At 35.1% G+C, this 16,830-nt stretch overlaps 1 protein-coding gene across 1 annotated transcript in view; it reads left to right on the top strand.

Annotated features, from left to right (window-relative positions):
• The window catches only part of LOC107602169 (intraflagellar transport protein 172 homolog), a 28,194-nt gene that overhangs the window by 8,826 nt on the left and 2,538 nt on the right, over positions 1 to 16,830 (top strand). Inside the window, 26 exon segments of the mRNA XM_016294598.1 lie at positions 1,853 to 1,937; positions 2,088 to 2,180; positions 2,593 to 2,670; positions 3,306 to 3,554; positions 3,723 to 3,801; positions 3,943 to 4,063; positions 4,319 to 4,463; positions 4,573 to 4,662; positions 5,049 to 5,146; positions 5,341 to 5,476; positions 5,632 to 5,748; positions 5,846 to 5,985; positions 6,130 to 6,223; positions 6,840 to 6,904; positions 7,451 to 7,631; positions 9,016 to 9,113; positions 10,294 to 10,423; positions 11,080 to 11,178; positions 11,950 to 12,018; positions 12,126 to 12,191; positions 13,614 to 13,700; positions 13,793 to 13,909; positions 14,046 to 14,156; positions 14,248 to 14,367; positions 15,309 to 15,404; positions 15,724 to 15,783. Coding sequence (XP_016150084.1) covers positions 1,853 to 1,937; positions 2,088 to 2,180; positions 2,593 to 2,670; positions 3,306 to 3,554; positions 3,723 to 3,801; positions 3,943 to 4,063; positions 4,319 to 4,463; positions 4,573 to 4,662; positions 5,049 to 5,146; positions 5,341 to 5,476; positions 5,632 to 5,748; positions 5,846 to 5,985; positions 6,130 to 6,223; positions 6,840 to 6,904; positions 7,451 to 7,631; positions 9,016 to 9,113; positions 10,294 to 10,423; positions 11,080 to 11,178; positions 11,950 to 12,018; positions 12,126 to 12,191; positions 13,614 to 13,700; positions 13,793 to 13,909; positions 14,046 to 14,156; positions 14,248 to 14,367; positions 15,309 to 15,404; positions 15,724 to 15,783 — 2,824 coding nt within the window.

Genomic DNA, 16,830 nt, shown 5'->3' with positions numbered 1-16,830 from the left:
AGAATCATTTTTTACAATTTTATTTAACTTCTTCTATTGAACTTTACAAAGGGTCGTCGTCCTTAGAAGTAACTGAACTGACATAGGGTCATATCATTTAATACTTGGTTACTTGCATTTATAGGGGACAAATTTCTTACATGACGTTAAATTTGTTAAAGGAGCAGCACAGTACACAGCACAATTTTGCAGTGCAGTTGATTATGATTTTTGAAGTGTTAAATACAAATAAATTAAACTTTAATTAAATAATTTCTTTGTTTGTTGGGCCACCTTAATTCAAGAATATTTTATTTGATTGTTTACCAACACCTACCTACCCAAAGACAGCGCATTCACTGGCAGATGTGTGCGAATAAACATATTAATTACAGCCCTTGTACTGACAATAGAAAAAACACCTTTCACATGATTACATAAATACAATAATCTTACTGTCTTTCTTAACGATTCTTTCATTCTATTAATAGCATTGCTGCATTTATTTTTGCACCTTTAGTTTTTTTTTTTTATTATTAGCTCTTAATATGCGTCTAATTGGCACTACAGAAGAACTAAACAATTAAATATAAACACATTGAATCAGCACAGTAACAATACATTCTTAAAGGGGTCATATCATGAATATGTAATATTCCTTGATCATTTGAAATGAAAGCATTTACTGTAGGCACACTGTACTCAAAATATCTTGCCCAATAAGTTCAAAAATAATTATTCAAACTAATCTGTTACAATGTATCTACCTTTAGTGACTGTAAATTGATATATTAATACATGGCCACCCATATGTAAATGTCATCATTGTGTCAAAAGGTAATCCAAGCTGTTATTGGGCCAGTTAAAAAACATATTTGACTCATTTCACAGGTGAAAATGTTGTTTGCATAAAAATATTAACCGACTAGTTCACCCAAAAATGAAAATGTACTCACCCTCAGGCCATCAAAGATGTAGACAAGTTTGTTTCTTCTTTGAATGAGATTTGGAAAAAAATTTGCAATACATTACTTGCACACCAATGGATCTGCAGTGAATGGGTCAGAGAAAGGGTGGGCATGTAAAACTGTTTTTGGTGGGGGGAAAAGTATCTATAAAAAAACCTGAATAGCATTATAAATTGACCTTAGAGAATAAAAATGAAAATGTATGATGCATCTTCTTTAATATATTCTGAATTGTTCTATAGGAAAAGACCCCAGAACTGTCTTTAAAACAGTAATATTTCCATTTAAGGAAAGAATCACTATTCCTCACTAAAGATCCTTTAAGAAAGCTGCTATTCTGCACAGTTGCTCTGTGTGTTACATTTTAAATGCTGAAATGTGTCTCTGATAATATTCTGCCTAAAGAAAAATGTGTGTAATCTGTTGCAAAAGAGAAAAAACCCTTCACCTGATCTTGTTCGGAAGGGTAAAAGCTTTAGCACTAAGCACCAAAGGTTCTCTTAAAAAGGCACCCAGTCGCTTCAGGAGGCAGTGAGCATGTTTAGAGTTTTCTTTTTACTGTATAAGCATTTTTAAGAGGGCTTGAAGCTGGAATTTAAATTAGAGGATCTTTAATAATGCAGGATTGGTTTGTTATATATATATATAGGCTTATCTGCATGAAGCATACAGATAAAAAGTGATCTGACCGTGAAGGAGAATGCAAATTAAAGAATTGACTGAATACTCTTTTGCTTGAAGTCACTTTTAGACATGTGATCATGGCTGATCAGTGCTGTCCAACCTAAATGCCCTGAGTTTATTGCAGAATTGGTGGTTGAATGTGAAATGATACTGCATGTGATGTTGGTATTTGGTCGTTATTTACTGTTTCTCTTCTGAGGTGGTGTTGGGTTTTTCCGCAGGTGTTTTGCAGCCCTTGGAGATGTGTCCAAAGCCCGATTCCTAAATGAGACCAACAAAATTGCAGATTCAGTCTCAAAGGAATATGTATGTAGTGCATACAATTTTTTTGGAAGGACAGACAGGTCCTCAGCCTGTAGCATCTCTAATATTTTGTCTGTTCATTTGTAGAATGTACGTTTGTTGTTGTTGTTTGCTTATGTATTTTACATTTCAATGTTATATTCTCTCCTGTAGGGTGGTGATGGTACAGACCACTACCAGGTAAAAGCACGACTGGCCATGCTGGATAAGAACTTTAAGTTTGCAGAGATGCATTACATGGAACAGGTAAGGAATAGTTTCTGATACTTGCAAGTAGGAGTGCCACTTAAAAATACAATTGCCAGTGTATTAAATTCAAATGAAGATAAACAAAACCCTTTTTAAATGAACAAATAAATGAACAAACATGCTTTTGAACTGTTTATTTAATTCATGTTAAAAAAATTAATAAATGTTAAATTTAACAATAAATTAAGTTAAAACTAATAATTAAAAAAATTAATGATCAAATAATAATAAAAATGACTAAATTAATAATTATTAATGTTAAAATTGATCTCTAAAAAAGTATTTGCCACCGCTTTATCCATTTGCCAATTGAGTTCAAAAATGGCATTGGACAGTTCATACGTGGGAGCAACAGAGCTGAGATGGTTATATCTCGATAGCTGCGAGTAATATTGCTGTAACTCTGCAGAATGCGGTGGATGAAGTGATGGAAATGTACCAGGAGCTTCACATGTGGGATGAATGTATTGCAGTGGCAGAGGCGAAGGTAATATCTGTTTTTTTACATACAATATCATAAATATTCATAACCTCTAATCCACATGTTTTGTTTTATTTAGCCTAAAACAGGGGTTCTCAACAAGTTTCACGCAGATACATTAGAACTCAAGTAGTCATCCAACATGGAACCAGAATTGATTACTGTACACAAGTAAACAAAATGTCCTTAAAATAAAACATTGTGATTTATTACTCTGTTACCATTTCAATATTACCATGAACTGCAACAGTATACAAAATCAATGAGTGTCTGGATTCTGAATGTCTCTTGAATTTTGATGGTTTCACACTGTCAGCAGTCAATAATTCACACCATAAAACATGTTATAGACAGCACAAACCATGTTTATTTTCATTTTAAATGTGATTCCATAATTTCAGTCATATTTTGTTCGTGTTTTTTTTTTTTTTTTAGGATGAAGGCATATCACAAAATGTATCCATATTTCCACTATTTTCTAATCCCGTATAAAAGTCAATAAGCCTTTTTATGTTGCTATCTTAACTATGCACAATTATATGGTGGTTAGTTGCATTTGATATTATTTGCATTTAGCAGCTGTCTCTATGATGCTGCAAAATCAGCTTTTTACTAATATTCAATGTGTATATCCCTTGAAGGGTCACCCAGAGTTGGACAATTTGAGACGCAGTTACTATTCTTACCTAATGGAGACCAATCAGAATGAGAAAGCCGGTGAGGTGAAGGAGAATGAAGGAGACTTCACTGGTGCTGTTAACCTCTACCTGAAAGCAGGACTTCCTGCCAAAGCTGCTTGGCTGGCCATGAGCAGAGACGAGCTTTTATCAAGCCATGACATCATCAGTCGCATCACTGCTGCACTCATTAAAGGAGAGTTTTATGAGAGGGTGAGTTTGACCTGCAACAACGGCATGTGGCTTGACAAAATGGCAACTGTTAAGTTTCATGGATTCATAACTTTCAAATGAGTAGCACAACCACTCACACTGACGTGGTATTGTTTCACAGATTTGAAGGGAAATTGTTTTACTTCTAAGTATTATTAAACTCAACAGGCAGGCGACCTGTTTGAAAGGACAAGAAATAATCAGAAGGCCTTGGAGTGCTACCGCAAGGGAAATGCTTTTAAGAAAGGTGAGCCTAGCTGGTAAGAACAATCAGAATAGGGTGTCACATTTCAATTCGAACAATAAGTAAGTGGTTGTAATGCAAAGCATCAGAGCTTTAGATTCATTGCCTTCATTGACCTCTGCTGATTGCATTGTGCTTCCACAGTGGTGGATTTGGCTCGCGTTGCGTTTCCTGCAGAAGTTGTAAAGCTGGAGGAAGTGTGGGGTGACTATCTAGTGCAGCAGAAACAAATGGATGCTGCCATCAACCATTACATAGAAGCAGGGTGAGTTTCTAGAATAACAAACCTCTATAGATCAGGGCAAAAAAATACATTTTCAATCTCAGTTTTCTTCAGCTTCATTTAAATGGTGCATTTACACCACCATTTATTTATTTACATTAATACTTCTATTCAGCAAGGATGCATTCAATTATTCAAAAGTGACAGCAAAGACATCTAAAAGGTTACAAAATATCATGGTGCATCATGAAGCACCTTTATTTTTAAGATGTGTATGTCATTTCCTCCCTGTAAAAGATGTTCCACCAAGGCCATAGAGGCAGCAATCGCAGCACGCCAGTGGAAGAAAGCATTGCACATACTGGAGCTACAGGAGGGCAGGACTGCTGCCAAATATTACCTGAATATAGCTCAGCACTATCCTTCTGTGCAGGAGTTTGAGGTAAAAAAAAACGAATTCCAGCTGTCAAATATGAACAAACGGTCTCGCATTTCAAAAATATGATCTGGTTTGAATCTGTGTTGGCTAATTATATTTCTCTGAACTACAGGTGGCAGAACGTCTGTTTGTGAAGGGTGATCATACCAAAGATGCTATAGATATGTACACTCAGGCTGGGCGATGGGAGCAAGCTCATAAGGTCAGTGACACATTGGGCTCCTCTGCAAAGTTATTGATAAAGTATACATTCATTAATAATAGCTGTATATTTTAGTGTCAATATTTTTGTTTATGATTAAATGCCTTAGATCCCATAGATTTACATGGGAAGAGAAAACTGAGACTTGTATAAAACTTGAGGTGGCCTCTTTTGACCTAGCAATCACCAAGAACACTCTTGCAATTGCATAGCAACATGCTAACAAATCAGTGTGTAGTAGTAATTATAAATTGGATGGAAGCTGAGAATACAACTGCAATTGTTCATTATTTGAATGAAGAAGAAAAAACAATGTACATTTTAATTATTACTAATCATCTTTTTGTTCCCCTCTCTTGTTATCTATCTGTCCGTCTCTGACACAGCTTGCTGTGAAGTGCATGTCACAAGAGGATGTGTCTGCCCTCTACATCAGCAGAGCACAAGAGTTAGAGAAAGAGGGGAAGTACAAAGAAGCTGAAAGGTAAAAACATACACATATAAACACTGTTGTTTTTCGAATTTGACCTATGTTTTTAGCTGGGTTAATTTATAAGAAATTATTTTATTTTTTAAAAAGACAATTTTTAACTCTGAAATCTCAAACATGTTGACATTCTTTTCAGTCACATTTCATACTGGAATTCACACATTTGAAATTTACCTCTCTGTCTTTAGGCTTTTTACCACTGTAGATGAACCAGACTTGGCCATCACTATGTACAAGAAGAACAAAATGGTTGACGACATGATCCGTTTTTTCGCTGTTCATCACAAAGACCTGCTGCAGGAAACGCGCATTCACCTGGCTAAGGTTCAAGAGTACATTTGTTTAATTCTTTTATTCTTTCTATTCACATTTAGTTACAAAACACATTTGACTCAGATCTCTTTTGGTGCGGTTTTGTCTTATTATTGCTCAGTAGATCCTTCACATGGTCTTAGTGCTGTGTGCTGTGTTTATCACAGGAGCTAGAGGGTGAATCCAGGTTTCAGGAAGCGGAGTATCATTACCTAGAGGGTCAGGACTGGAAAGCTGCCGTAAACATGTACAGAGTCAATGATATGTGGGAGGAAGCTTATCGGGTGTGTGTGCACACTACATAGTCTTATATGATACTAGAGTTGATATAATGTAGAGAGCTTTAAACATTCAAAGGTTCTCTTCATGCCTTTGCAACAGATAGCAAAGACCCATGGAGGAGCCAGTGCCCATAAGCAAGTGGCCTATCTGTGGGCAAAAAATCTCGGAGGAGAGGCGGCAGTTAAGCTGCTCAAGTTTGGCTTTCTGGAAACCGCCATTGACTTTGCTGCTGATAACTAGTAAGTCTCTGTTAGGACTTAATGGTCCAAACACTATTATACCATTTTCAGGTATAATTTGGTGCATACAGATAACAATTAACCAATGCATAGTAAAATTGGCTTTTATTTACTCTATAATGAAACACTCTTTGTCTTTTTTAGTGCATTAGACTTTGCCTTTGAATTGGCCCGACTCGCCATGAAACAGAAGATTCCTGATATTCATCTCAAAAATGCCATGTTCCTCGAGGACCAGGTATTACAGACTGGGGAGAAATTATTCCTCTTTTCTACACTGTTACTGCCTGTGACTCCAGCCAAATGCGGGTGTGAATGTGAAATAGACAAAGACAACTACAATGGTCCACTTTCAAGGTCAGGACTGTAAATGCTTTTCATTTTTCATGTCTGATTTGGTCTTTTATAATGCAGATTCCAGTGTGACGCTTGAATGTTTATGACTTTATACAGTTTTTTTTCTGTAGGCTTATTTGAATTAATATAATACATGTAAATAAAAATAACAATTATAAACATAATAATATATTTATCAATATAATAATATAAAATAACAAATAAAAAAATGCTGGTAAAAATGTCAATCACCAGCCATTGTAGCAAGTGGGCAAAAAAAACAAAAACAATTTAATTTCCCACCTTGACTACAAAAATGTGTAGTCTTGCAGAATGCTAAATCTATGAAATTTTGAAAATATTGTTGTATTAAAATTTGTTATGACATTACCCTACACTTACTCTAAAACAGGCCTGAGTTTTGCATTATTATTATTAATACCCAGACCTAGAGTTTATTATTCTCATTATTAATGATTGCATGGTGCACAGATAAATTGTAATTTTTTACTTTTAAGGGTAAATTCAATGAGGCTGAGACTGAGTTCATCAAAGCCGGGAAACCCAAGGAGGCTGTGCTAATGTGAGTGAGCTTTCATATCACACTTTCCTTCAGCGGTACATACAGACCACTCTATAGGGGGGATTGCATCGCTTCAGCATTGGGATTGAGAGTGTTTGATTTGTAGATTTCATGGAGGAGTGGTATGCTGGTGCTTTGCTGCTACAGTGGCAGTGAGCCAAAGATGATCTGATGACTCCAAGAAATCATATTGTTAATGATCTAAAAAGTCCTTTTTTTTTCTTTTAAGTATAATTATAATTACAAAAATTACTGAACTTTATGCTTAAAAAAACAATGAAGTAAGAAAAAGAAACTAAAAAAACTATGGACAAAAATACTCGTAACTGAGCTTTGCAGTGATAAAAAAGGGAATAGGTAAATTATTTAATGGCTATTTATAAAAGACATTATTAAAAGATATGTCGGTCCATATTTTGGTTTTACATAATGGTTTCAATATCTTTAATCCAACTGACTGTGTGGTCATTGTATATACATTTTATCATAGAATTAAAAAAAATTATATTTAAAATATGGGTGACCGTGTCTCTGTTTCTATTGCAGGCACGTCCATAACAAGGACTGGAGTAATGCCCAGAGAGTGGCAGAGGCTCATGATCCGGAAAGTGTGGCAGACATTCTAGTGAGCCAGGCCAAGTTCTGTTTTGACCAGAAGGAATTCCAAAAAGCTGAGGCCTTCCTTCTCAGGGCCCAAAGGCCAGAGCTAGCAATTAAATACTACAAAGTAAGAGTCCTTAAAGCGTAATCTGTACATAGACAATAAAACAAACATTTTCTTTACTGTAGTAGAATGTCATTAGCTATGTTTCCATCACCCTGTTTTTATGCGCATTTTGAAGTATCGCATGAGAACGAGTGATGGAAACGGCAAATTTCGAATAAAAATCGCAAAAAAGTTTTTATGCTCGCTTGAGGTGGTTTTTGACTTGTGCGAAAAAAGGTTAATGCGAATAAAAGGAGATGGAAAAGCATTTGCCGAGTAAATTCCTCCATGCGCATCAAAAAAGTCATGCGACTGCGCAATGGGACGGCAAAACCTAACCAGTGGACCAATCTCGTTCCTCAGTATCTGAAATGTTAGTCTGCATGCATAGTCTGTCATCAACGTATTTCTGTGTAATTGCCTCCCAGAACTGTTACACCACTGTGTTCCCAAACAGCAGCATCCACCTCCGAAAGCAATGACCGCATTTATTTTGTTTTGTCTGCTCGCTCTGAGGCGCAAGTAATTTATTATGTAGGCCTATGAAAATTATTATATTCAGGGGTTTCTCCTACTTTTCAGAGTGATATTTAGCCTTGCGCCAGTTCTACCAGGAAGTGACGATTTTGTTCTCTTTGATTCATTGGATGGAAACGGTGCTTATTCGCAAATGTTTTAAAGCGATATTTCAATTTTGCGCATAAGTTAAATTCGCAACTTTGGATGGAAACCCGGCTACAGATGCCTTTAACAACAACCATGCTGTAGTCATCATCACCATGAAGCACACAGAGATCTAAACTTCCTGAACATTTTTAAGAAAAATCAGGATAGCTACTTTTAGAAGTTTAAGTTTTACCAAACTTTTAATGGATAGTTCACCCAAAAATGTAATTTGAGGGTGTCATGTTGTTCCAAATCCATGCGATTGGGGTCAAACACAAAAGGAGATGTTTTATAATTCATTTTAATTATATTTTATCTGACTGTAAAAACTATCCATTAATTTTTCATTGTTTTTCTCAATTGTACATGATCTTTCTTTAGAAAAACCCCTAATTATTTAGACCATATGAAGATTAGTTTTTTTTTTTTTTACATAATTCATTTTTAATTTTACATAATTGAACTGAATTAGTATGTTAAATTGTAAATTAATAAAAAAAAATTAAACCAAAATAATTCCAACTTTAAGTCATGACAGGAATAGAGCCAACAGTTAAACTGACATTAAATTAATAAAATTACAGAAGACTGTAAAACTGATCACAATTATATTAAAAAAAAAATTTTTTTAGTTTGCATATTAAAAGCTTTGTACGAACAAATGTAAGATTTCTTCTTATTAGCTACATATGAATATTAAGTTATGCAGGCTTTGAAGAAGCATATTTCTCTTATCCAGGATGCTGGGATGTGGACTGATGCAATGCGGATCTGTAAAGACTATTTGCCCAGCAAGCTGAGCGTCCTTCAAAAGGAATATGAAAGCGAGGGCAACTGGTAAAATAACTCCTTTACTATCTGTTTCTTTTTTTCTCGTCTTACTTTCATATGTGTCTCATTTGCTGTATCAGATAATCTTCCCTTGTTTATTGTTCTTCAGAAACTAGGGCTCTGCAGTTGTGCAGAAAAACTAGAAGCTCTGAACTACATTCGGATTGGCTTCCCTCCTTTATTAGAACATGGCAGCTTTTTATCCTAAATTAAATCCATAATGAGCAGCTCATTAACACGCAGACTGTAAATCCGTCTCCACTGATAATTTTCCTATTTTTAATGACTTGTGGGAAAACATCAAAGGCTTCTTTGCTGTCTTCCCTGGGAAGAAAAGGAGAAACATTTTGCATAGTCAGTTGAAGGCCCACTCAGCAGTAATATAGGCTTCTTGTATCATTAACTTATTTTCAATCAAGAGTTTGAACTTTCTTTCCATTTTGTGTTTATAATTGACTATGTAATAGGATGTGTGTACCTTCCCTGTTGAACAAAACAGCATATGCTGGATAGGTATGTTTTGAAGCATGGCAGCTGTTTTAAGCTGGTCTTTAGTTGGTCATGAGCTGGTTTAAGCTGATCATGTGCTGGTCCTAAGCAACTACCTTCTGCTCAGGACCAGCTTATAACCAGCTCAGGATCATCTTAAACCGGCTCGTGAGCAACTAAGGACCAGCTCAAACCAGCTGCCATGCTTCAAAACATACCTAACCAGCCTATGCTGAATTTTTTCAACAGGGTTCAGCCATGTGGCTTTGTTTTGCCTGTCCGTTGCGCTGAACCTAACTTAAAGTTGTATAAAGCAGAAATTGGTTGAGTGCTTGCCTTCACAGCTGTGAAATTCAATTCACTTTCTGCAGTTTTAAAGCCGTCATTGCTAAACATTAAAGCACACAAAACATGGTACTAGATTTTTTTCAAGCTGAAAGGTTTTCATGTAGCTTTCACGGTTATTAACCACCAGGTCATCTCAAGACCTTTAATAAATAGGGGTTTCAAGCCTTCAAAACTCTCACAGTAAAATGAACTGCAAACTATCTAGCCGGCACTAATAAAACGGTAGTCTTTTCTGTCATTTTTCTTCCCATAGAGTACTATGACGTCAATAGTGACGGAAGGAAAGCAGGAGATGGTAAACATGTCTTACAAGTCCATGAGAAATAGATGTATATGTGTGTGTTTACAGGGGTGTGGAAGGCATGGTTGAGCAGGCTCAGGAGTGGGAACAGACAGGCGAATATGCCAGAGCCGTCGACTGCTATCTGAAAGTGAAGGACTCGTCTAACATGGACTTGCTGATGAAGTGTTGGATGAAGGTAAAGTTCAGACTCAGTGACACCTGGCTGCAGTCACCATATTCTCTAACATAAAGAACACCGTTGTCCAGAAAATTCTTTTTATTACATTTTCAATATGTTTCAATCCGTTATTATTTTAGGAATGTTTCAGTGAATTTTCACGTGCAAAATCCAGTCAATTTCATTAGAGAGAAATGAGAAGGAATTTCGTTTGCATCGGGTTCAGATGGTCTTGCAAATTCACCATTTGATCAATAGAAAGCTACTTGGTTTGAAAGTGACTTTTGTGTGAGCTGTGTTTCATATGTCGCCACACTATTGACAGTAGACAATTAATCTTTTTTGCTAATGTGACTGCACCTTAAGACATTAGTTTAGTTATTTTTTTTAGAAAAATTGTATTTATTTATTTATTTATTTATTTTAGAACCAAAAAACTTGACTGGAGCCAACAACAATAAATGAAAGTAGACAAAACTAGTCTAAAAGTTATCACAATTATGTTTTAAATTATATGTTGTTATATTTATTTGCTTATTATTAAAATGTTGGTTATTACTCTGTTGACATGAAATATCTGAACATGAAAAATGTTTTTATGCTCATAAAGCATTTAATTTTTTGTTGTATTTACAGTTTTTACAAAGGTTTTCTCATCTTTTCATGTCCTCCAGGCAGCAGAATTGGCCATTACATTTTTATCTCATGACAAGGCTGTGGACATCAGTCAGGTCGTCGGGCCACGCTTGATTCAGCTCAGAAAGTACAACAAGGTATGTTTCTTTTATTTAGTTTTTCAGGTATAGAATCACATTAAGTATATAAAACTCTCTATTTGACATTGACATTTGACAGATGCAAGAGCTACTCTGTTGACATGAAATATCTGAACATGAAAAATGTTTTTATGCTCATAAAGCATTTAATTTTTTGTTGCATTTACAGTTTTTACAAAGGTTTTCTCATCTTTTCATGTCCTCCAGGCAGCAGAATTGGCCATTACATTTTTATCTCATGACAAGGCTGTGGACATCAGTCAGGTCGTCGGGCCACGCCTGATTCAGCTCAGAAAGTACAACAAGGTATGTTTCTTTTATTTAGTTTTTCAGGTATAGAATCACATTAAGTATATAAAACTCTCTATTTGACATTGACATTTGACAGATGCAATTTTGAGCAGAAATACTGAAAAACCCCTCCAAAATACTAGGCCTAGCTTTTTATTCTTTCTAAGTATTGTGTTTTGAGAGCGGCACACCAAGAGGAAATGGTGCTTTCAGTGTGCTTGTTTGTTTGTGTGCGAGTGTATATTTAGTGTATGACACAAAAGCAATGTGACCACACAAAAACCTCACAGACTTCATCTATTCTTTGGCGTCCTCGAGCCATGGACCTGTTGAGATACAAATGTTTTTTTTTCCTTTCTTTCAGGCTGCTGAGCTCTACCTCAACCTGGACCTCATTAAGAACACTTCATCTATTCTTTGGCGTCCTCGAGCCATGGACCTGTTGAGATACAAATGTTTTTTTTCCCTTTCTTTCAGGCTGCTGAGCTCTACCTCAACCTGGACCTCATTAAGAATGCCATAGATGCACAATTGGTGGCTGACTAAATACTTCTTTTCCCCACTGTATATTTATGTCTTATTGAAAATACTGTGACGTCACTCTCTATAGGAGTTTGCCGTTATTGAGGTTTTGTGACATTTCCTCTCTTCACAGGCTGGAGGAATATGTGGACAAACGCTACAAAGAGCACCTGAAAAATCAAGGCAAAGTTGACTCCGTAAGTTCACCTTATCAAATTAATTTGTCTATTTTCTGCTTTTATTATTAGAGATAGTACAGAGAGGACTTCAAATGATGAGTCAAGGTTTGGCTGCTTAGCCTTGGCCAGTTAGTGGTAGATGCTGGAACTACATCAAAATGGAAAAGCTTTTCATCAAATGTAGATATAAAATAAAAAATTATTACAACATTGCTACACTATTGATAATAGACAACTGAACTTTTAAAAAAGTTTTTATTTATTTTTAATTAAACCAAAAAACATTATTATTTTTAATTAAACCAAAAATGAATGACTGAAATATAGCCACAATTTTATGAATCACAATTTATTTTATTGTAATAACTTACATTTATTAGCATATTGCAAGCGGCATATAAATGTAAATATATAATTATAATGTAGTAATGTTTGTACGTTAAAGCAATAGACCATGAGAAGCTACTAATATACTAATAAAAATATCAGCCATTGTTATGATTAATGTAATTATTTATTATTATTAATATTTTTAATGTTTATTAGTAAATTATTCAATTTAATTATTAGTGGTTTTAATTATTTTAAATCCTAATTTGTCCTAATAGTTCATTTTATTTTTCCATTTTTCAGTATTCATCATTATTATTATTATTATTAATGGTCATGGATATTTATTATATCTGTACGTTAAAGCAATAGGCAATGAGAAGCTGCTTTAAAGGCTTATTGTTAATAATAATGATAATACTAATAATTACAGTCATTGTTATGATTTACGTAATTATTTATTACTATTCTTATTTTTAATGTTTTTTAGTAAATTATTCATACATTTTAATGAATTTTTATTTCATTTGAATCAATTTAGTTATTAGTAGTTTTGATTATTTTAAATCCTAATTTGTCCTGATAGTTTTCCTTTTTCAGTATTCAATCATTCTTCTTTTTATTAATAATTAATATTATTATTATTATTATCATTAATGGTCATGGCTATTTATTATATTTAAAAATATAATTAATGTATGTTTTATTTTGATAATATTAATATTAATTTATATTTTTAATTATAATTCTATTATAATAATTTTAGTATTTTTAGGAATAGTTTGAATAATTTTAAATCCTAATTTGTCAGTATTAGTTTTCCTTTATTTTTCGGTCAGTATTCAATTATTGTAAAATATATTAATAATAATATAAAATATCAAGTTAATTATAATAAAAGTATAAAATGTATTAAGGATCATATAAAATGTACAATTATGTTAATAATAATATTAATTTGCATAGCTGTTTTCATATTTTAATAATAAAATTAATATTTGTAATGTTATTAATATTACAATATTATTAATATTTGTAATGTTATTAGTAATTGTATAATTAGTTTTAAAATTCAATTTGTCTTAATAGTTTTCCTATATTTTCAATTAGTTGGTTGGAGTAGATGTGGTGGCTGCCCTTGACATGTACGCTGAGAGAGGACAGTGGGAGAAATGCATCAACACAGCCTGGAAACAGGTGCCAATTCATCTGCTCTCCCCCCCCAGACATGTCAGTGTGGAAACATGGCACCATTTTCACAGAGTATCTGCCTTTCCCTTCTCCAACAGAATTTCAAGGTCCTGCACAAGTACATCGCTCTGTACGCCACTCACCTGATCAAAGAGGGTGAGGCAGAGAAAGTACTCAACCTTTACACCCAGCATGGCGTTCCTGCTTATTCACAGGTACATCCAGTCAGGTCTGCATAATGTATCAAACTCTTTTATTTTACAAAAGAAAGCAAAATGATGCATGATGCATCTCCTTCAAGCATAAGGACTTCTGGATTTAATCAGAAACATCTTCCCTTCCTTCTTGCAGAACTTCAACATCTACAAGCGGATGTTCCTGGAGCTTGTGAGCTTAAGGGACCGGGATTGTGCGGAAGCTTATCGGATGTGGGCCGATCTAAGAGACGTCATTCTGCTGCTGGTGAGCTCTGGGTTGGGAAATTATTTAGCCAATATTGATTCTATATTCAAGTGGGAAATAGTGAATCTTACAGTATCTCCGTGCTGTGCAGTGTGAAAACCTGAGCAAGTCTTCAGAAGCTAATTCTCCAGCCCATGAGGTGTTTGAGCAGATGCTGCTGGTTGCTCACTATTACGCCACCTGCTCTGCAGCCAAAGGCATTGACCAGCTGGTGTGTATATACTTCACAGCAGATCTTTGTTATGTGTTTTACATATGCATGTTGATATCACATAAATATATTTAATATAACTTTCACTACCGTTCAAAAGTTTGGGGTCAGTAATAAAAATTTAAAAAAAGGTTTATTATATTACAATTTTTATTCAGCAAGGTGCATTAATTTGATCAAAAGTGACATTTATAATGTTATGAAATATTTCTCTTTCAAATAAAACTGTTAAGCAGCGCTACATTTTTTTGAGCACCAAATCAGCATGGATCATGTGACACTGAAGACTGGAATTGCTGCTGAAAATTCAGCTTTTCCATCACAGTAAAAAAATGACACTTTAAAATATATTAAAATAGAAAACTCTTCACTTTTAATTGTAATATTATTTCACAATATTACTATTTTTACTTTATTTGTGATCGAATACATTTAAAAAAATCTTAATGTCCAGACAACGTTCACTACTGCAGATATGTCTGGTCTTAGTGCCCATAATCAACAGTTCTTGTTGTTCAAGAGAAAAATATTTGTTTTCATAATCTTTTGTAAATATATAGTATACGCTTTTCTGCTGTTGTAAAAACGGCAGTAATAAAGTCCTGTTCCACATTATTTCCTGCTGAAATTTACAATTTTTATTAATAAAAAGTTCAAAGTTTTGTTAATGCCTTGTCATATTGCCTTTCAAATGTGTAATTTCCATGTCACCAAACACAATTGGAAAAATAATGACTGGATTTCAAAAAAGTTTCCAAAACAATCCCCTACCTCCAATCGGCTTAGTCCAGCCCCAATGTCATGCCATCGGTTAAGCCAATGTTGACTTGGCATAATAAACTGGGATAGGATGTGTATTTTAACATCCAAAAACATTACATACTTCACCTTTATGTTATCTGTGTCACTGTAATTTTGCATGTGTGTTTACTTGTCTACAGAGTTCAGTGGCAGCCAAGTTGTCCATCTCTCTCCTGAGGCACACCGAGCTCATTCCAGCTGACAAGGCCTTTTATGAGGCCGGCCTGGCAGCCAAGGTGAACTCACAGTGAGCCCAGCTCCAAACACACACACACATTCACTCATAGCTGCTTCAACCATTCATGTGAGACAGAGAACAGGATGGCAGCTAAGAGCCCTGGGAAATTGGCTTAATTCTCCTCTGTTTGCTCCAGTAAGAGCTCACAGCAAGTGTGAATAATTTGATTCGCAAAGCAGTTTGAGTTGCCTCGCGTTGTGAAGACGAAGTGGCGATGTGTCCTCTTTCTGGAGTTTTTTTTTTTTTTTTTTTACATTTTCATTTTTAATTTGAGCTTCTTCAGTTCTGTGTGTCACTGATGAATATTTCTCATGCAGGCTGCGGAATGGGAGAACATGGCTTTTATCTTCCTCAACCGCTTCTTGGATTTGGCTGATGTAAGTAAAGACTTTTGATTGTGTGTGCAGTCTGATGTGTATCTTTCAAATGAAACAAACTTGCAAATCACTTGAAAAGACTCCCCAGTTATTCATTGACTGTACAGACTTTACAGAGTCAAAGGTTGGGGACATTAAGTTTTTTTTAAAGGGGTGGTTGATTGTGATTTCACTTTTTTTAAGGTTAGTTAGTGTGTAATGTTGCTGTTTGAGCATAAACAATATCTGCAAAGTTACGAAGCTGAAATTTCAATGCAAACGGAGATATCGTTTTTTAAATTCTGGCAGTTTAATGCCTACAAACATAGCTGGTAGGGACTACAACAAGTTACTTCGTGTCGTAACAAAGCCAGATAAACCCCACCCTCGGGAACATGCAACAAAGGGGGCGAGGCCATGCTGCGCTGCTTTAGAGAAGAGGAAGAGAAAACTAGAGGTGCACGTAAAAATCTATTCATATATGAATCGCGATTCTGTCTTCTAACGATTCTAATGGATTCACAAGTTTCAAAATCAATGTTCTAAAGCAGCAGTTCTTAATACTGTTCCTCGCATTCCCCTGCTCTGCACATGCTCGGATAAAACTGTATATTAAAAGCTAACATAAGCAGTAGCATTTACAAATAACAGCGTATCTAAAAGTATGAGCCAACAACAAACAAAAAACATAAGCCTACCATTAAAAGCCGTGCTTGCACACGATCCTCTTCAATAATATCCTCTGCTTCTCAATCGGTCTCATACTGATAAGAGACATTAACGACGCCATTGTTTACAATACAACCGGAGCACATGCCGCCGAGGAGAGGGGTGGGACAACACACTGGGCTAGCTAACCAATCAGAGCCCATCGCCTATTTCTGAGGGAGGGACTTCATAAAAGCAGGAAATGAACTGCGTATTTCTCAGAGAAGGGACAGAGCGGTGTGGAATAAAGGTACATTATGTGAAAAATTATGCGTTTTTAAAAAAACGAAGCATTAACACATGTTAGACTGCACTCCATAAACACAATCAATACTAAAACCCAGTGAACCACCCCTTTAA

Source organism: Sinocyclocheilus grahami, unplaced genomic scaffold (genome assembly GCF_001515645.1).
Source record: "Sinocyclocheilus grahami isolate Dianchi unplaced genomic scaffold, SAMN03320097.WGS_v1.1 scaffold321.1, whole genome shotgun sequence".
NCBI lineage: Eukaryota > Metazoa > Chordata > Actinopteri > Cypriniformes > Cyprinidae > Sinocyclocheilus > Sinocyclocheilus grahami.
Note: the sequence above shows the minus strand (reverse complement) of the source record. Positions and strands in the feature narration are given on the sequence as shown.